The sequence below is a fragment of the Berghia stephanieae genome, chromosome 15, assembly GCF_034508935.2.
Source record: "Berghia stephanieae isolate SIO BIC M18660-M18661 chromosome 15, UCSD_Bste_1.3, whole genome shotgun sequence".
NCBI classification, from domain to species: Eukaryota; Metazoa; Mollusca; class Gastropoda; order Nudibranchia; family Aeolidiidae; genus Berghia; species Berghia stephanieae.
The window spans coordinates 7454191-7476606 of record NC_088374.1 but is presented as its reverse complement, the minus strand read 5'-3'; the positions used below and the strand labels follow the sequence as shown (position 1 = coordinate 7476606).

Genomic DNA, 22416 nt, shown 5'->3' with positions numbered 1-22416 from the left:
ACAAAGGAGAAAACAGCTATCAAACGCCGCACTCAGTAAACTCACCAATGTATGGATTAGAGGTGACAAAATAAAGAGAAAAACCAAACTGAAACTGTACCGTGCTCTTGTAAAACCGGTACTTCTGTATAACTGCGGCACTTGGGCGTTGACAAAATCCGAAGAAGAACATCTGGATGCCTTCCATCGCGCACAGCTAAGAAGGGTACTGGACATCAAATACCCAAAAAAGATCTCAAATGAATCACTCTATAAGATCACAAAAGAAAGACCAATCTCCCTTGACATTTTACAACAACGATGGCAACTTTTCGGTCACATACTACGCAGGGACAAAAACATACCAGCTAACCAAGCCATGTCGGGATACTTCCAAAAACACGGGAACCTTTTCAGAGGAAGACCGATCACAACACTCCCTGTGATCCTAAACAAAAACCTCACAACACTTGGACAAAGCATTAGTCTCATAACGGCAGGGGACCTTGAAAATCTGAGAACCCTAGCAGAGGACCGGCAATATTGGAGACACCTCACACAGGAAATACTGGAAACAGCCAAGGCGACCCGATCTTTCGGTCGAGACGCGAAAGGCATCTAAGTCAAGTAAGTCAATAGGATAGATGTCGAATGGCACGTAAATAAATAAATAAATAAATAAAATTCGCTTTATTCATCCCATAGAAGAAATTATTCTTTAGGTTCTATTCCAAGGGGAGTGCAGCGCCTCAAAGTGAGCTAGGGCGAGATGGCTTGCTCAAGGCCACACCGCGCAGCGGCGGGTAATCGAACTTGGTACCTTTCCGGTCCGAAGCAAAGACAGTACCGCTGAGCCACGCTGACCCCGCGTCTCGTACCGCGTCTCTTGTACAGACTGTCGCTTATACACACACACACACACACACACACATATATATATATATATATATATATATATATATATATATATATTATTACCACAGTGTTAAAGTCTCCAACGACCTTTGTATTATAATAATAATAATAATAATAATAATAATAATAATAATAATAATAATAATAATAATAATAATAATAATAATAATAATAATAATAATAATAATAATAATTATTATTATTATTATTATTATTATTATTATTATTATTATTATTATTCATTATTATTATTATTATTATTATTATTATTATTATTATTATTATTATTATTATTATTATTATTATTATTATTATTATTATTATTATTATTATTATTGTTCTGATTATTATAATCACGATCAATATTATTATTGTTATATTATTCAATGACTGATTCATCCAATCCGTTCCTATGTACACTCAAACTATTCGGAATTGAGTCGACTTGGAGTAACATTCAGATTCTGATTCAGACTAGAGTTCAAAATATATATATTAAAAAAAAATTAGTAACATTCAGATTCAGATTCAAACGCAGAACGCAGAGTTCAAATAGAAAAACTAAAAAAAAGTTCTTGTGTTTTTTCCAATGACGAATATATATTTTTATGACGTAACGACAGTGAAAATCACAACTCGGGTATAATCATAATAAAGTCATCGACACTTACATTCCCTAGTTTATAGATGCGGTGTTCGTGGCTAAGAAACTCACAGCATTGCGATCCGGAAATATAGCGTACCAACTCACAATGGCTGGCTGGCAAAAAGCAATAACAAAGACCTTAGTGATGTCAACTTCATACTATCTATAGATAGTTCGAAGTTGACGTCACTCAGGCCTTTCTTATTGTTTTTTGCCATCCGCGTTTATGAGTAGTTCTCACTAAACTGCATTAACCAGACTATAAACGTATTGTCCCAGAACGTTACAAAAAACACCTGAAAAATGCTAGGACTTATTCTGGAACAAACGTAAACACTGACCACAAGCTGTTAGTAATTACTTTCAAGTAGTCAGATTGTAAAATAAGATTTTTTAAGCCCAGACCAAAACCAGCAACAAATTTTACTAGACTAAAAGATGAAGATATACGTAATGCATTCAAAAACAAACTGACAAACAAACTTGACCTTGTACATATCAATGCGAATACAGACCCTGCCTTACAACACCAGACATTGATCGACACTATCATTTCGGTCAGAGACGAAACTCTTCCAAAGACAGCAAATTTCAAAAGGAGCTAATGTCCATCCTCCAACAACTTTCAGAAGAAGAAAAGCAACTTATGGGTCTTTGTTATTGTTTTTTTTTGCCATCCGCGTTTACAATTCTCACTAAACTGTATTAACAAGACTATAAACGTTAATGGTTACACACAGTTTTGTGTGTTGGTCCATTATACTTCCGGATGGCAATGTTGTGAGCTTCATAGCCAAGCTCATACTATCTATAGCACGTGCCAAACACACAAATAAGTTTGACCCAGTAAGTGAGTATTTTTCACACTATTTTGACACAATGATAAAGGAATAGCATCGCAATGCTTGACAACACTGCATTTTTTTTGTCCAACCACCTGTGTTAAATTTATAAATGATGCTCAGGAACTGTGGGTTATTTGCTCCGGGTGATCGGCAAGTACTTGATGTTGCTATGAGTCTTCGGATCGCTGCCATCTGTTGATTCCAGGGGCAATCGATACTTTATTTTAAATTTTACAATGAAGCCACTGAAATTTGTATTCGATTAGCTTAAAGACAAGAGTAACGATAGTTTTCTGAGGTTATCTGATCAGAGAGATGAATGGCGTACCATGAGCACCGATGTCTTGCACAGACTTGGTACTTGAAGAAAAATAAGAAGCTTAAATACAATAATATACGTTAACTGACGTAACTTTCAAAAGTCTATGCGCTATATATTGATTGAATAAATCATAACATAAGAAAATAGTTTTTTTTAAAGGCATCCATGCCAAAGGCTTGACAGGTATAGGGAATGAGATTAGCGGAAGAGTAACGTCCCTTGATTGGACGTCACCTTTCAGTCAAATTGGTTTTGTGCATCCGTCTCTCTCGTCCTCGCTTTCGGTGAAGTGTCTCATGCCGCTTTCACCGGAAGCGAGGACGAGAGACGCATGCGCACAACCAACTTGACGTTCTCTCTCTAATAACTTTTCCGAAGGTGACGTCCAATCAAGGGACGCTACTCTACAACAAGAGGTCACGGAGGAACTATCAATGGGAACGATCTATATACAAGTTTTCGTCCAAACGAGTCATCGATCATATGATATGCTGCTGTCCAAGGATTGGCTATTTCTTTAAAAAATGTAACAATGTTTATAAACATACACACGTGTCGAGCTAAACAAAATGACCATGTGTGATATAGATAGTATGAAGTTTATGTCACTCAGGTCTTTGTTATTGTTTTTTTTTTTTGCCACCCGTGTTTATGAGTAATTTTCACTAAACTGTATTAACTAGCCCATAAACGTTTAAGGTTACACATAGTTGTGTGTGTTGGTCCGTTATACTTCCGGATGGCAATGTGAGCTTCTTAGCCAAGCGCATACAATCTATTGGTTAGTTCGAAAACTGTCAACACTATTCACTGTGTTGATCACTTTGAGCACACTTTACAATGTGACTAATGACCCCGAGCACATCCCCATTGCGTCATTATTCTGATTTTGATAGTTCGAAGATGACGTCACTGACGCCCTTGTTATTGTTTTTGCCATCCACGTTTGTGAGTTGTTCTCACTAAACTGTATTAACCTGACGATAAAAGCTCATGGTTACACAGAGTTTGTGTGCTGGTCCGTTATACTTCCGTATGGCAATGATGTGAACTCCTTGGCCAAGCGCATTCTATCTATAACATACTACTCTCTCATTTTCTACAGTAAATGTTTACATTGTTACACTCAAAACACTCTTCACTAATGGGTATTGTAATGAGACTCATGAAATATTGATGCAGTGCGTTTATTCATAACATTCGCCCGACGGATATTTTGTACCGACGCATTAAATAATCATGGAAAGGCTGGAACCTGTTTTGTTCCCATACGAAACCTTTCCGTTTTCACTCTTTCGTTAGTATTTTACGATCACCGGCTTCAGGCAGCCCTTACCGTTTTCTATTAAATAATTATGTGTAGCTTGAGCTTTTATACTCTGACCGATATAATTGGTTGAGAATTAATCATTAAAATGTTTGTCTGAAAACAATGAAAAGATAAGAAGATAAGATAAGAAAAAAACATATTTTAAAATTTGGCCTGAAAACTCATTCTTCGTTTATCAATCTCTAGCGCAATATCCACTTAATGTGCTCAAAGCTCTTTACAGGGGGTCCCTGGTCAACAGCAACATTTAACATGTAGGACGGGATATGACGCCTGTTAGGCGATATTACAATTTTTCGGACAAAGACAATGCTGTTATCGGCCAGGTACTCATTTTACACCTGAGTACGGTGAGAGAATGGGGGTAAAGAACCTTTTTCCAAGGACTCAACTATGCACGAGGCTCGAACCCAAGGACCTTCCGATCCGAAAACAAGTGTCATACCACCAGACCACATAGCCGCACATGACCTTCAACTTGGCAAAAAATCGATCAAACCTGGGAATTAGAGAAGTGCCTGATTGAAAACTCTGCTTGTTGATATATCATAATTGTAATGGCAGAAAAACCAAACTCACACATTAAAGTGTGCTTGATAATACGATTGATAACCCGAGTTGTTATGTTATTTTAGATAGAGATGTGAACCGACGTGTACATATATGCAGGTCTGACATCCGAACATCATTATGGGCCTAGTGTAATATTGTTGTAATGGACAATATCTTGTGTACTTTTTTTTTACATTTCCATTACAACAACGAGCCCATAAGGAATTGGGTAATCAGACCTGTAAATAAGTGCACCTCAACCTGAGCCCATGTTAAACAAAAAAGAAATTAAAGATAAAAAATTAATTTCCTTAATTGATCACAAGGGGAAATCTATTATTAAGTTATATTCCACGGGGCATTGTTCCGTCGTCTCAATTGGATTCAATAGTCTGGTGTCACGTCGCACAAAAAAGACTTTAACACTGTTGGACATAATATCTGGCAATCCACATGATAACGAAAATGTTGAAAATTTTAATGATTTTATCACTAGATTAGCCTTTACAGATACGTGGAGAATAAAATATAAAAAAGAAAAAAGTTTTACATGGAGTAGAGGATCTCCTTTGATAGCTAGACGTCGAGATTATATCTTTATAAATAACATGCTTAAACCTTTTTTACAAGAAGCAGAAATTAAAGGCATTGCCTTTACTGATCATAGAGCAGTTATATCAAAATTTAAATTCACATCCTTCAAAAAAGGAACCTCTTTATTTAAAATGAATGTATCAATATTGAGTGACTTAGAATATATAACATTTAAGAAACAAAAAATTCAAAGTTGCTTAGAAGAAAACAAAAGGTTGGATCCTCACCTGAGGTGGGAATGTGTTAAAATAGACATCAAGGAATTTACTCAAGACTACTGCAAATATAAATGTCGTAAGAAATAAGATACTTATAATGAAGAAATAAGAGCCCTTAATGAATTAGAAGAACAATTAGCATATTACCCTAACGACAACGATATTTTATCACAAATATAGGAATTGCGGAAAAGAATTGAAGTAAAACAAATTGAAGAAACAATGGGGGCCAGAGTAAGAGCAGGCATCAAGTGGATAGAGGAGGGAGAGAAATGTAATCGATTCTTTCTATCATTAAAAAAGACCAGGGCTGTAAACAATACAATTTATAAATTGAAAAGTGATGAAAATAATTATGTTACAAATGAATTGGAAATTCTAGAAACTATGAGGAAATATTATTCAGAACTTTACACCGAATTGAAAGAAGACGAAACAATAGAAATGTTGAGCGATGAATATGTAAAAAATATCACTATATCTAAAATAAAAAATGAAGAGAAATAATTCGGGGGATTTTGATATGCAAAGCGGCGTTAGACAAGGTTATCCAATATCTCCTTTAATTTTTATACTAGGAGTAGAAATAATGGCATAAGGCAGGAGACAAACATTCAAGGAATACTAATAGATAACACACGATTTATTATTAAACAATATGCTGACGATACAACTTTTTTCTAAAAGATCAAAAAGACTTAAAACATGTTACAAAAATTAATGAGTTTTCGATATTCTTTGGGCTTACTTTGAATAAGAGTAAATCTAAAATTATGCAACTGAACAAAAATCAAAACCTTTGGAAATATTCATTGTTCAACATTCCAATTGTTGATGATCTAAAAGTTTTAGGAGTAACATTCAGTTTCAAAATGACAGCTATGGATAATAAAAATAATTGGATTCATAAAATTTAAAGCATAAAGGAAATGCTAAAGTTATGGGAAAAAAGGGACCTTTCTTTGATAGGAAAAATAAACATAATCAAAACCTTTGGACATTTCTATGTTAATCTATATCCCTTTGTTGCATAGTGTCCAATATTTTGGACACATTAAAAAGTGTCCCTCATCTTCAGACCGACCTCACAAGTATTAGAAGTTTTGTTTCGCGGCAATTGGAAGCCCCAAATGCTAGTTTTTTAAACACCAAGAACCGCAACTCTGCTACTTTCCACTCAATGCCATGCTGCAAAATGGCAACACCAGCACCTAAGAGGTAAGCCAACTTTTCGCTTATTTTTGACTGCTTTGTAGCTTTTAGTCCCAATAAAAGTAATTGTTGATGTGGGTTTATGGGTCCTGCTCACTTCTGAAGGGTTTATAGTTTCAAAACGTTGATCATTATTTTATAATTGGTGATTTTAAGGCTTGTCCAAAATATTGGACAGTATGCATTGGAGGAGGAAGTGACTTTTATCGAGCGTCCAAAATATTGGACACCATGTGCGGGGGCGCGTTACTATAAATAGAACCGTCCAATTTTTTTGGACAGTATGCATGCAAATAACTAGATCAGTGACAACATTGCAATTAATTCAGTTGATTCTTTACTGTAACTTTATTTAGATATAGTCGGTAGTAAAGCAGCATTTGTGACCGAGTTGTTAGCACGACTCGCTGCTTGTGCTGGTCAAGATTCAGTGAGCATGCTAAGTGATAAAATGGGTGGCAATGTGACCAATCGTTTTGTTTTTTATCTGTCATATAGGCTGAAAAGATCAATGAATGTAGCTGAAGCAAGGCTACTGGTGCTTGATGACATCCAAGACAACATTCCAGACTGTAGTGATGACGAGCGTCTTGATGAGGAAGGAGATGAAGAGTATGCAAATGGAGATGCTAGTGGTTCCGATGACGAGTGCGACGGCGACACAGCTGATTCGGAGGAGGCTGATCTTTCTAGCAGTATTGACCCGTAAGTTATTGTGATTGTAGAATTCCTCCACCAATGTGTAAAATAGCAAATCAATATCTTGAATAATTTGTGTGGTCGGATGTTTTAGGGCGGCATATCACCTCGCATGCAAAAGGTCGAGGGTTCGGTTCTCTGTCCTGCTCACATGAGACCGGAATTTTGGATATGTGTCAACGTTTCGGCTCCTGTCACCCACTGCGCTGTGTGGGCCTTTGAAGATGTACGCAATTCTTACGGTTTTTTCGTCTGTTTGTTTGTACTTTACTTAGATTTAGTATTTATTTCTACTTTTTATAACGTAAATGGTACATCTATTTCCTTGCAGAACTCCAAGAACATGGCACTGGGTGAAAAGAGACCTACCGCTTCATACTAGAGTGGAAAATGAGTTGCGAGCCAAGGGGCCAGCCTTGAACTGCCGGACGCCACTTGACATGTTTATCGCTCATCTTGATAATGAGTTATTGGACCTCATGCTCCTTGAAACCAACAGACACCGGCTGGCGCAACAAAGACACCACGTCCAATCGGTAAAGAAGGAAGAACTGAGGACCTTCATTGGTATATGCCTGTACATGACGATTGTGAATTTGCCATTTCGGAGATGGTATTGGTCTGAAGCAACGAAGCAGCACACTGTCTCCGATGCCATGACCTGTAATAGGTTTGATGAAATTTTGTCTGTCATCCACTTGAATGACAATGAACTAATGAGGCCAAGGGGGAGGTGGGCTATGATAGGCTGCACCGGGTACGACCTCTATTAGAAAAGTTGAATATTCAGCTCGAGGCATGTGCCGAACAAGAGCTACATGTTTCAGTTGATGAGCAGATGGTCCCTTTCAAGGGTAGACATAGCCTCAAGGTTTATATGATGAAGAAACCCAAAAAATGGGGATATAAGGTCTGGGTTTTGGCAGGGACATCAGGCTATGTCCACAAGTTCATGTTTGCTGGGGACCCTTTAGCTGCTAGTCTTAGTCAACCTGGGACGGTGGGGAGGGACTCAATGTGGGGAAATCAGGGGAGATTGTTCTAGCTCTTACTGGGGAACAGCCGCAGGGAGCTATGTCTACTTTGACAACTACTTTGCTTCACCTGACCTCCTCCTTGAACTAAAGAGAAGAGGGTTGCATGCTACATGCACACTGAGGGCAAACAGGACAAAGAAATGTCCCCTATTGTGTCAAAAGGACATAAAGAAAAGAGGTAGGGGGAGCTACGACTACAGGTCAGATGATGATCAGAGCCTGGTCATTTGTGAGTGGTTTGATAACAAACTTGTCCTTGTTGGCTCAAACGTCCATGGAGTCGAACCCACCACACTTGTCACAAGGTATGACAGGACAAACAAGCGCCATATCACAGTGACCTGTCCTGCCCTTATAAAGGAATACAATCAAAATATGGGTGGGGTGGACAAATGCGATATGTTGCTTGCCTTGTACAGGAACACGATGAAGGGAAAGAAATGGTACAAGAGGATTTTGTTCCATCTCATTGACCTTTGTGTCGTCAACTCTTGGTTGCTGTGCAAGGCTAGCAATGCCGAGTGCAAGATGCAACTAGCAATGTTCAAGTTAGATGTTGCGAGGGGACTGATCAAGTCTTCGTGCCCTACCGAGCGGACTCTAGAGCCAACCCCTCCTGTCCCTGACAGGCGCCAGTCCAAGTCTGCCAAAAGTGTGAATGTGAATGCAAGGTATGACAGGGTCGATCATTTTTTGAAAAGAATGGATGTGAAGGATGGACAGAGGTGCAAGATGGAAGGATGCAAGAGAAAGTCTGTGTTCATGTGTCGCAAGTGTTGTGCGTATCTGTGTATGACCGGGAAGGATGGGTTGGATGACTGTTTTTATCGTTTCCACCACGCTTCATAATAGTAATTTTTTCAAAACTTGTATTTTGATTTTGATGCATTCTGACTTTCTTTCAAGTAATAAATGATCATCTGTCATATGATTCTTTGGGGTTTTTTTTCTTCATATTTTGCTTATTTTATGGTTTACAAAATAGGGTATGAGCTACACGCCCTACTCTTGTATTGTTTTCAATCATTGCTCTAAATGTAAAAGAGCATGATGAAGTCTTTTCTGCTTGGTCCAGAATAAGTAAAGGTGTTAAAATCCTAATATTTTATACCAAATTTATTAACTTTGGGAATGGCAAAATTTTTCACATTCGAACCCCGTATGCATGACGTCCAATATATTGGACAACTTGACCCCCCTAATTGACAAGGTTTGGATAAAAAATGATGATGTCAATGTCATTTTAGTGTCGAAACATGCTTGTTTGCCAAAAATCATCATCCTAGGTCGATGGTATCATACCTCATGCAACAAAGGGATATCATGCAGAGTATATCAGGAAATAGATTGTTCTTTAAATTTTTGTGGCAAAAGAAAACATCAAATAGGAGAGCTTTTGAGAAAGTAAAAAGAAAGACCATGTGTAACGATAGAAGTAATGGAGGCCTGAACATGATTGACATAATTTCTTTACAAAAATCATTTCTGATTAATTGGGGGAAAAGTTTTATTCAGATGAAAGTTGCGATTGGAAAGTAGTATCTAATTACTTTTGTAGACGCATTGGGAGAAAAAAAAAAGCATTGGAAGCAAATATAAACAGTGCGCAATTCAAAGGGTTAAAATTGGTGAAAAACATATTTTGGAAAAATGTTCTAATAGAGTATCTTTAACTTTCCTCATGAAGATCAAAGTATGGAAATTCACCCAGATGAACCAATTTTTAACAATAATAAAATTAAATTCAAATGTATAGTACTGTTTTCAACTAATTTAATCGCAAAAAAGTGTTTTACGTTAAGCAAATCTACACCAATTCAAGACGTATCATGTCAATTGGGAATTCAAAGATATATATGGGAATTAAAATGGAATAGATCTTGATTATAGTGTAGTCAAAAGCGCTTTATCACGCTTAAAAGTTTCTAAATAAGAAGATTTAATAGAATTTCAAAAAAAAGAATATTATTCAAAATCTTTTCAGAAAAGAGCTTTACCAAAATGTTAGAGGAGAAGGATCAATAGAACATGTTAAGGGCGTTTGGGGGGGAAAAGCGTAGAGTTACAAGCAAAACATTGGATTTTACCTTATGTTTGTACAAAAGAATCAAGATTAAGGATTTTACAATGGAAGATTAGGCATAATATTTACCCTACCAATCTATTGCTTCATCAAATGAAAGTTGCAAATTCAAATAAATGTCAATGTTGTGATGAAATAGACTACTCTGAGCATTTCTTTTTTTTATTGTAAATCAGTAAAATCTGTATGGCGGGAGATAGAAAGCATAATTAACTGTAAGATAGGGAAACAAATACATATAGATTTGCAAAAAGTAATGGTGGGATTGATTGATTGTCCGGAATCCATGAATTGTATCGTATGTGGATAAATCATTTGATTCTCGTTGGAAAAATGGTTATCTCTAAAATCAAATATGGCCCAAAAAATATCCATTAGCGATATTAAGAACCGATATGAGGATCAGAAAATTGATATAAAATCAAATACTATTATTGTTGTTATTACTGTCTTTGTAGTTTTTATTATCGTTGTTGTAGTTATTGTGGTTGTTATTATTATTAGATATTTTTGTTCCTGTTTTTGCTAACGTGGCTGTTATAATACTTTCTAGTACTTTTATCACTAATTTTATATGCTCTATCATAATTATTATTTCTATTGTTGTTGTTGTTGTTGTTGTTGTTGTTGTTGTTGTTGTTCTTCTTCTTCTTCTTCTTCTTCTTCTTCTTCTTCTTCTTTCTTTCTTCTTTTCTTTTCTTCTCTTTTTTGTCTTGTGGAAACCTCCAATATTGTCGAGGATCACTCCACAGTTTGTAGGGTTTTGCATTTTAAACTTGCTAAAACTCTGCACATAATATAATACTAATTAAAAAAAAAACAAAAAAAAAAAACAACAAAAACTCACATAGATTAAAAAGTCACGTTGTGAACTCTAGCAATCGCGTGAAGGCATGTTGGCAACCGTTTTCAGCCACTTCGGGAGGCTATTCCATAGTCGGGCAGTGGAAGGGATAAACCAATACAATGGGGCCTCTGTTTTTGATGTTGGGATGGTTACTCTTGCTGTGTGTCCCCTCGTATTTCTTGTGCCGATATCTTTGATGTCGTTTGGAAGTTTAAGGCACGAATTTTTGTAGTAGATCTTGTGGAACAATTTAAGTTTATCTATCTTTCTTCTCTTTTCCAGAGGTTCAAGGCCAATCCGTTGTGATATTTCAGACGCACTTGAGAAAGGATCGAATGTGTTTGTCTTGTTGTTTTTCTTTGGTTGTCTTCTAAGGTGTCGATGTTTTTATTTGTATATGGGTCCCAAATTGAGCTGTCATACTCCAAAATTGGTCTAACAATAGTTAGAGCTGTGATTGGGCTCCTTTTTAAATTGCGGGTGATGTAAGCGCTTGTTTGGTTTGCCTTTGAAGCCAGGTGACATTTGTGGTCATTCCATTTGAGCTTTTAAGCAAACTCAATGCCAAGGTATTTTAGTACCTTTACATGTTCCAGGTATTGACCATGAAGTTGGTATTCAAATGTAATAGGTGCTTTCTTATTGTGATGGTTAGAACATTGCACTTTGATACGTTAAGTTCCATTTGATTTGTTGTTTCCCATTCTTGTAATTTAGCTTCGGTCTTGGCGAAACCCGCTTTGGCTATGTGATAGATATTTTTCTATTTTCGGTCTAATTCTGTTGAGGACAATAGTTGACAGTGTTTTTCTTATGGTATTCAGTAATGTTATTGGGCGCAGGTTGTTTACGGGTCCTTTCGTTTTTCCTGGTTTTTGTATTGTAATTAGGACACCGCTGTTTATGTCCCAGTCTTTGTGTGTTGAGAATGTTTTGTTCATTATGTTTGCAATGCTCAGATCCAGGGAGAGGGTACCGCATTTCAGCAATTCAGCGGGAATTTCATCTTCGCCTGGGGATCTGTTATTGTTTAGGCACTTTATGCTATTTCTAACTTCAGTTGTTGTGATGCGGTTGTTTAGGTCTCTAGGGTTTCCTGAGAAGGGCGATATTTGTGAGACTTGTTTGTGAAATTTCTGCTGGAAGTGGTCAGTTACAATGTCAAGGATATCGTTGGGATTTGTTGTCTGTTTGCCAAATTTATCCTGTAGTTTTGGGTTCTCGAATGGTTTTCGTTGTATGGACACATAAATGGTTGGCAGCAAAGGCACTCAAAGAAAACATATCCATAACAATAACCGGAATCGATATGTCCGCAGCCTTTGATACGATCGACAGAGGAAAACTTTTGGAGATATTAACAGAATAGTAGACGAAGACGAGCTCCGAATAATCCGATTTCTCCTCAGCAACACAAAGATACAACCAAGGATATACGGGGCCACAAAACAGACGCAGTTCGAAAGTAACATCGGGACCCCCCAAGGAGATAGTCTGAGCCCGATTCTGTTCACAATATACTTAGAACACGCTCTGAAAGAAGTTCGAAAAGTCATTCCAAAACCAACGACTCATATTGAGAATGCAATCCTAGAGAAATCGCCTATGCAGATGATGTCGATTTTATTGGATCAACACCAGCAAATATAGACATCATACAAAATACCCTCATGAAATATAACCTCCAAGTCAATGCCAATAAAACCGAATTTACAACAATATCGAGGAACAAAGAGGAATGGAAAAGAACAAAGAAAGTCGGCTCACTAATTGGAGACACCGAGGATGTACAAAGAAGAAAACAGCTATCAAACGCCGCACTCAGTAAACTCACCAATGTATGGATTAGAGGTGACAAAATAAAGAGAAAAACCAAACTGAAACTGTACCATGCTCTTGTAAAACCGGTACTTCTGTATAACTGCGGCACTTGGGCGTTGACAAAATCCGAAGAAGAACATCTGGATGCCTTCCATCGCACACAGCTAAGAAGGGTACTGGACATCAAATACCCCAAAAAGATCTCAAATGAATCACTCTATAAGATCACAAAAGAAAGACCAATCTCCCTTGACATTTTACAACAACGATGGCAACTTTTCGGTCACATACTACGCAGGGACAAAAACATACCAGCAAACCAAGCCATGTCGGGATACTTCCAAAAACACGGGAACCTTTTCAGAGGAAGACAGATCACAACACTCCCTGTGATCCTAAACAAAAACCTCACAACACTTGGACAAAGCATTAGTCTCATAACGGCAGGGGACCTTGAAAATCTGAGAACCCTAGCAGAGGACCGGCAATATTGGAGACACCTCAAACAGGAAATACTGGAAACAGCCAAGGCGACCCGATCTTTCGGTCGAGACGCGAAAGGCATCTAAGTCAAGTCAAGTCAAGTAATTTAGCTAGATCGTCATTTAGTGTTTTGCAGTCGTTTGTTGTTCTTGTCTGATTATATAATGCTGTGTCGTCAGCAAAGAGGCGCACTTTTACACTTTTTATTATTGTTGTTGTTTTTATTATTATTGTTATTGGTGATGTTGTTATTAGTATTATTATTGTTATTGTTTTTATTATTGTTATTATTATTATTATTATTATAATTAATTACTTGGACCTGTGTTTCGAAAGGTGGGTATATTGATTATACAATTTGTATACACATAGTTATGATAAAATTATCAGTTACATTAAAGCAATAAACCAATCTTATCTTATCAAAAACAAAAAACAAAACAAAACAAACATTTTAAAAATTAAAAAAAAAACAACCTGTGATGAACAATGGAGACGTTATATCCGATATTACAATGTCGTTCAATTTGTTGGCATCCACTTTTATAATAATAATAATAATAATAATAATAATAATATAATAATAATAATAATAATAATAATAAAATAATAATAATAATATAATAATAATAATAATAATAATAATATAATAATAATAATAATAATAATAATAATAATAATAATAATAATAATAATAATAATAATAATAATAATAAAGTAATAATAATAATAATAATAATAATCATAATAATAATAATAATAATAATAATAATAATAATAATAATAATAATAATAATAATAATAATAATAATAATAATAATAATAATAATCATCATCATCATCATCATAAAGAAAAGAAAAGTAAAGACATCACAAATATATGTGAATGCACAACTAGATACATTTATCTATATGCACAATCGACAAGTGGAATCGGATTCAACGACCTTTGTTTATGTTCACATATTATTATTGTTATGAAAAGTGTTCCCGTCTGTGATAGAGCGGGCACAAATGAAAATATATGACAAATGAAGTGAGTAGAAATATGCCAGAAGACAATCGAGATTAGAAATGTTGCGGTGATGGGGGCTCGAACGTGCGACCTTACTGACACGTGAGAGAGACGCTATGCAGTCGACGTGACGTCATTCACCACCCCAAAATAAATGTGTCTTTCCTGAGTCCCTCTCCCGACTTCTTGAGGTCACGGGTTCAAGACACACAACCCCGCGAAGTTTTTTATACAAAAAAAAAAATGTGTAATCGCCTGACATGACGGTGTGATGCTCGTCATACATGTTAATCGTTGCTGTTGGCTAGGGACCACTTACTTTACCTTACCGGAGTTCAGTCTCCCTACAGAGGTTGAATGTAATAGAACACCATTCTTCACGCTCAAGGGCCATTGCCTTACCTTACCGAAATTGCGTCTCCCTACAGAGGTTGAATGTCAAGGAACGCCATCTTCACATTCAAGGGCCATTACCTTTCCTTACCGGAGTTCCCTCAGCGGACAGAAATTATTTTTGTTGAACGTCAAGGGAAACAGTTTTTCACACCCAAAGGTGATTAACTTACCTTACCGGAGTTACGTCTCCCTACAGAGGTTGAATGACATGGAACGCACATTCTTCGCGCAAGGGCCATTACCGAGCAGTCGATAATCTTTTGCCAGTTGTTGCCTCCACATTTCTTATCTAGGACTTCCTTGGTTTGCCCTGTGCCTGTTTACTAGCAACTTGGGACCACTTATAAAGTGTTTTGAGCACGTTTGGTGGAATTTGCGCTATTTAAAAAGGCTCAAGTTTTTGTCGATAGTTTTTTTAGTCGATTGATAAGCAGTCCTTCAGGACCATCCGACCCAGGGAGCCGGAGACATTCCTGTTTCTATAGCGTGAAACGGACAACAACAATTGCTTGCTATCCTTTGGATAGGACCCCAGTCTATCGCAAAGTACTCACCGACAAATTTAACAGACTCAGTTACCCATTCACTGCTGGGTGGACAGAGGTTGTCAGATAAAGTTGTGGACTACACCCGGAATCGATGTTGATCCATTTGCGTATACAACGAGTGCTCTACCAACTGAGCTATCTGCCCCCCCCCCCTTCCCCCCCCCCTTCCGCGATTGAAAGTTAGTATTTTTTTTTCTGGCTCGAATGAGTAAAGGGTCTTATCGGGATAAAGGGGGGGGGGCAAATCAACCAAACGACCGTTTAACTGTTGATTAGCTTATTTGGCCACCTTTCCAGTATGGTGACCATAGGTCAAGCTTAATCAGTTAACTTGGAAAAATGCGAAATTTCAAATTTGGCCAGAGAACAAACTTGTCCTTCAAATAACGATCGATTTAAATGACCTTCAGCTTCAGAAATAAACCTAGGACTTGATAGAAGACTTCGGGAAGTCCCAGGTTTCAAAGGTTTCTTTTCTTTTCAAGCTGAGGGTCATTTGTATGGATCGATATTTGAAGGGCAAGATTTATGCCCAAATTCTAAAATACCTGTTTTTCCAGAGTACGGCAGTTAAATGGTTGAGTGTCTATATCTCTAAAAACGTTATGTCATTAGATTTCACTATGATATTAGTGGGCAGCGGGGCCCAGGGACAACGTTGCTTAGCAGAAGCAGTACGATCTTTGCTTCGTACTCGGAAGGTACCGAGTTCGATTACCCGCCGCTGCGCTTGTGTGGCCTTGACCAAGTCACCTCGACCTAGACAATTTGCTGCGCTGCACAGCGTTTGACGCCTGTGTTATTCCAGTCTCGTTTTGGAATAGACCCTAGTCTTGTGTCAACGATTGTGGTATATATTCAGTTGTCCTTTTAGTCCAAATGTCGAATATATGATATTATAGCGGTTTGGCACTCGCCTTCGGATCGGAAGGTCCAGGGTTCAGGACTATATAGAAGCTTATGCCTCATGTTTTATGCGTTGTTTTATATTCCGCTCAATTCGGAACTCCTTAGTTACATATCGAGCTGGTCTTTTTTTGTTGACATTCCAAAATACTTCTTCTACAGCGAGGACCTGCTCCCTACCAAATTTCTTTGTCATAGATCTGGAATTAAAGATTTATGTTTTTATCATTTTTTGTTGTTGTTGGCTGAAGAAGGGTTCTGAGCCCGAAATGTTTGGTATTTTGTTCTTTTTTTTTAAAGCTGTTATATTCCTTTTTTCTGTTTATTACTTTTAAAGTCCATAGCTTCTAGAAGCCTAGTATGGTTTTGACCTTAAGATGGCAGTTTTTGGGTCACTGATGACAGGAAACCCTCCAGTCTCTACTCATCTTCGGCCAATACCAAAAACTGCTGCAATATGAGACAAATATTAAACTAACATGAGCTTTTTTTGTAAAGCACAATACCCACTAATCGTGCTCAAAGCGCTATACAAGCGGTTCCTAGCCAACAACAACACTTAAGATTTGGAATGAAATATCCACAGATTCTTGCAGCTTAGTATGAATTTGGCTTTAGATGGCATTTTTGGGTCTCTGAAGATAAGTATAGTTCCGATTTCAACTCATCTTCGGCCAATACCTAAACGTCTGTAATTTAAGACTTATTATTATAATATATTATATATTATAATATATTATACTAACATGAGCTTTATATATAAAGCACAATACCTACTAAATGTGCTCAAAGCGCTTTACAAGAAGTCCCCCTAGCCAACAACAACACTTAAGATTTGAAATGAGACATCCACAGGTTCTAGCTGCTACGTATGAATTTGGCACTAAGATGGCATTTTTTGGGTCTGAAGATAAGAAAAGTTCCAGTCTCTACTCATCTTCGGCCAATACCAAAAACGGCTGTAATATAAGACTTAAAGATTATACTAACATGAGCTTTTTATATAAAACACAATTCCCACTAAACGTGCTGAAAGCGATTTACAAGGAGTCCCTAGCTAACAACAACACTTAAGATTTGGGATGAGACATGACGCCTGTTAGGCGATATTTCAATTTTTTTTTCGGACATAGACTACGCTGTTAACGGCTAGATCCTCATTTACACCTGAGTACGGCTAGAGAATATGAGTAAAGAGCCCTTTCCAAGGACTCAATTATGCACCGCTCAGAGCTAGACTTGAACCCTGGACCTTTCGATCAGATTGCCAAACCACTGTATCGTATATTCCTTTACATTAACATATGTTACAGTGAATATCATAGTCAATCGGATTGTGAAAAGGTTTGAACTGAGACATTGCCATGTTTAGTTAGAAGGTAAATTTTTGGTCAAAAAAATAAGTTCTTGTCATAAATGATTAAATCAGCCCTTTTTGTACATCGTCGGGAAATATCAAAGCTTAATTTCCCTTCCAAATATTTTTTACTGCGATTTCAAGTTGAAAAAATATTAAATTTGAAAAAAAAAAGTTGCTGGATACCTTTCCCATACATCTGATCACAACTTCATGAAAAATCATCCGATTTACTTCAAATAAAGATTAAAATGCTCTGGGTAGCATATTCTTTCAGAAAATGCAAACTGCAAATCCAAAATTTTCACATTCGGACTGATTATGTCATCACTGACACATATTATAAAACATATATCGATGGCCCGTTGGCCTGACCTCTGAAGTTATGCCTTTGCAAGAGGCTACTTCAGAGGTTAGATCGAAGGGCCATTGATATGTGTGACCCCTTGCCTCAAAAAGGTATTAGGTCGGGGTGATTAAGATGGCAACAATTGAATTTATAGCCAGAAAGCTCAGACTTGAGTTGAGTTTGTATGTTTTATAGAGGAGAATGAATATAATACTAGAGTGCTGAAGAGCAAAATTCAAATTTTTGACCGGTTTAATTTTAATTTGACTTTTTAACGTCTGGTTCGTTCCGACATAATACCGTTTTGAGACGATGGGTCACATATATTTGGGGCTCGAACCCAGGACCCTTTGATCTGAAAGGCTAGTGACAAACCACTAGACCACATAGCCGAACTTGCACTTGTAGTCGATTAAACACACCGCTCAACTGTTGATTATCACTCTGGTCACCTTGCCAGTGGGTGACGGTAAGGTCCTGGATAAGTGTATAAATATATTATCTCTATAAACATCGGATTTCTCATTCATATCAGTGGAAATATTTGTCTAGATTCCAAAAGGGAGCGTGGTACGTATTCCGTTTTCCTTTTAGTCTAAATATTACTATAGGGAATTTATTTTTACGGCACGGCGGTTCAAATGAGCTGAAATCGTGAATTTCGGTTTTAACCATAGGAATACTTGCCTCTGATACACCCTGTTGATTTTCATTCATAAAATGTGGACGGTCCCTCGCTGCCTGCTCATTGGGCGTGACGACAATCGACTCGTATATGATTCCCTCTTCATCTTCAATATCTTTAAACTATTGCACATTTTATAAGACGTATTTCTTTCAAACTACTGCAAATAATGAAATATATATTATACAGTTGTATGCGTATTTTGTGCCCTCCACACTGATGTATTTTTTAGATCAGTAAAAACAAGGACTGTCCTGAAAAATGGGAGGTAAGCAATACTCTTTATTTTTGATAAATTTATCATAATTTAGATTAACTCATTAATCACATAAAAACAAACGATTCTAATAAAAATCTGAAGTTGCATTTATTTAGATTGGAACCTCTTCTTTTGCCTCAACTAAGTTTTGTGGAGGTAAATCAATAAACAAAGGCTGTGGATTTTTAAAAAGAAAGCCTATGCTTTTTTCATAATAGATTTCAGGATAATGTGAGGAAACGGAGTTGTGCTTCAAATTAATATGTATATATTAATAAAAAATGCTATATATCCTATATCTGCTGATGGACTTCTTCCAGAATGTATTCACCAAGATTTCATTTCACCCAGTACAAGTTGTCTGTTGTGAGTCATTTTATCACAAACAATATCAGAATATCCGTTATCGAAGATGACTAGCAATCCCTTACTTGAATTTGGAAATGAATGAATGCATTTAAGGTGCCTTACCATAAGTTAAAATTCTGTAGCCAGATGTTGCAATCTTTGTCATAAGTCTGACATTGACAAAGTCCGTTGTTGAATTTGATAAAATCTAAGCCATTGTAGCAACTTAAACATTGAATTAAGGCATGAACATGATACTATGAGCAGGTTGTGATACAAATAGAATGTTCTTCAAAAGGTTATTTAATTTAAAGGATTAAAATAGACTGATTTTAGATATTGAAAATGACCAGATATTGTGGTTGTCATGAATTGTTTTTCATTCCATGAACACACTTCATAAATTATTTTGTATTAATGCTCTACCTTCTACCTTACATGGCATGTCAAAATGTTTTGTTGTTTTTCTCCCTTTTTTGCAGATCACACTTTGGACTTTCATTTGGCTAATATTAATGAACTATGTAGGATATGTGGATCGAGATGTCGGAAAGCAACAGATATAAAAATATCATTCAGCTCATTACTGATAATGTCATTAAAATTTAGATGTATTGTAATATAACTGAATTAGCCCGCAAGACCTTTATTCATGAGTTTGTTCGTCTGATAAATATAAAAGTACTGAAATGTTTGCTAATTTACATTATTCTTTGTAATAACAATTCGGTTTTGCTAAATTCATACAATACAAAAGGGATAGTCTCTGATTTCATTGACTCTACATGGTATAGAATATATAATGTGTTTTCTCTGATACGATGATAGTGGGTATTCAATTGATGCACACTGTCTCTAGTGTGACTCTGTGATGCTAATATAGACGTAATTCCCCCCCCCCCCCCCATTTCCTCCCTTTTTACCAGTACATGTTATCACACGGATGAGTGAACACGCTTATGCTCTTTTGATTTTCTTGTACCTTGACGTTTTCATCACTTCAAATTTCTATCCAAGAATGTGTATATGCGTATTTAAATTGTCTCTCACATATTTACTATTCACTTTACCTCTAAGACAATTAATGTTTTGTAGTTTTGTATAGAAAAATAAATGTGTAAAATGATTGCAGTTTCAGAATTTTAATCAAATGTTTCATTTTCAAGATATTGTACGATAAATGTTTGTGTTTTTCAAAATTGATTGTTGCCTTTAAAGATATAGATACAAAATTAATATTTATATGACATGAAAGTGCACTTGTTTAGCTTTTTATTGATATAATTTATATTGTATTTATCTAATATTAAATGCCCATTTGAGGCAATAAAGTAAAGAGCATAGGTTCACAAAACTCATATTTTTCTGCTTGCTGAAGTGTATTATTTGTAACCTGACACCAAGGGGATTAGTCAGGATTAGTCCATCCAGCAACCGAAATTACAACTCCTAACCGCCGTGTACGGTACAATGTATCTCATTTAATTATTGGGGGGGGGGGGGGTTAGCCGAGTGGTTAAGGCATGCACTGTGATATAAAAGGTTTGAGCCCGGAATCACGCACTTTCGTTTTGTTTCTTGGACAAGATTATGTAGCCACAATTTACTCACTTTGGACAACATGGGTGGTTCCTGTCATATCAGACATCTTGTTATATGAATTATTGAGCTTTGAGCTTTTACATAGTTCGATATCCACTAACCGTGCTCAAAGCGCTTTACAAAGCGTCCTGACCAACAGCAACACTTTACATTTAGGACAGGACATGACGCCTGTTAGGCGATATTACATTTATTTTTTTCGGACAAACAACGCTGTTAACGGCCATGTGCTCATTTTACACCTGACTACGGTGAGAGAATGTGAGTAAAGAGCCTTTTCCAAAGCCTCAACTATGCGCCGGGCGTGGATCGAACCCATGACCCTCCGATCCGAAAGCGAGTGTCATACCACTGGATCACATCGCCGCATCTATATTCCTTCGTGGAACCTCTTGTCGCCGGTATCCTCACTGGACTGTTTGGTTGATTATTGAATAATAAAAAAAAAGAAAAAAGGACAGCATTAGAAGAAAAGAGGAAAGAAAAAATAAGGAATAGAATACACGACAAGTAACGTTTTGGTCTCATACCGGAAATAGTTAAAATAACATCATGAAACATATCCTGACTCGTTTAGTTTAGAGGACCTAAAAATAGCTCTGTCATCCATCTCGATTTTAGTAAATGTATTTGTGTCTTTATAGTTTTTGTTGTTGGCTGAAGAAGCGTTTTGAGCCCGAAACGTTCCTTGTTTGGTATTTTGTTCATTTTTGAAGCTGTTATATTCATTTTTGTTTCTTATTTTTCCCAGTCCACAGGTTCTAGCAGCTTAGCATGTGCGGCTATGTGGTCTAGTGCTATGACACTCGCTTTTGGATCGCAAGGTCCTGGCTTCGAGCCTCGCGCTCGGCGCATAGTTGAGTCCTTGGAAAAGACTCTTTACTCACATTCTCTCACCGTACTCGGGTGTAAATGTGTACCTGGCCGTTAACAGCGTTGGCTTTGTCCGAAATATTGTAATATCGCCTAACAGGCATCATGTCCCGTCCTACCGTGGTAAATGTTGCTGTTGACCAGGGACCCCTTGTACAGCGCTTCGAGCACATTTAGTGGATATAGCACTATATAAAGCCCGATTTTTAAAAAAAATTAGCATCAGTTTGACTTTAGTTCACGAAACATCATTCGACTTGTTCATAAATTAAATGCTTTTGAATGACACTCCAATATGGTGACAGTTCATATTGATGTGTAAAGTATCAAAGTTTAGAAGAAACGGAATTGACGTCACTCAGCTCTTTGATTTGCTTTTCTATTTCGCCAGTCATTGCAGTATTTGGTAAATCATATCAATAAAACTTTATATATATTGTCACAGTAAAGGTTGTTCACAATTATCTTATTAAATTTTATTTTATTAAGAACTGA

The 22416-nt window shown here is 36.7% G+C and overlaps 2 protein-coding genes across 2 annotated transcripts in view; both read left to right on the top strand.

Annotated features, from left to right (window-relative positions):
- LOC144960754 (uncharacterized) overlaps nucleotides 1-8085 on the top strand; it is a 12011-nt gene extending 3926 nt beyond the window's left edge. The window contains exons 2-4 of the mRNA XM_078894049.1: nucleotides 6436-6619; nucleotides 7112-7318; nucleotides 7644-8085. Coding sequence (XP_078750175.1) covers nucleotides 6436-6619; nucleotides 7112-7318; nucleotides 7644-8085 — 833 coding nt within the window. The remainder of the gene's footprint in view (nucleotides 1-6435; nucleotides 6620-7111; nucleotides 7319-7643) is intronic.
- A 10537-nt stretch (nucleotides 8086-18622) lies between these two features.
- LOC144960753 (sucrase-isomaltase, intestinal-like) overlaps nucleotides 18623-22416 on the top strand; it is a 68499-nt gene continuing 64705 nt past the window's right edge. Inside the window, exon 1 of the mRNA XM_078894048.1 lies at nucleotides 18623-18724. The gene's annotated coding sequence lies outside the window, so the exon portion shown is untranslated. The remainder of the gene's footprint in view (nucleotides 18725-22416) is intronic.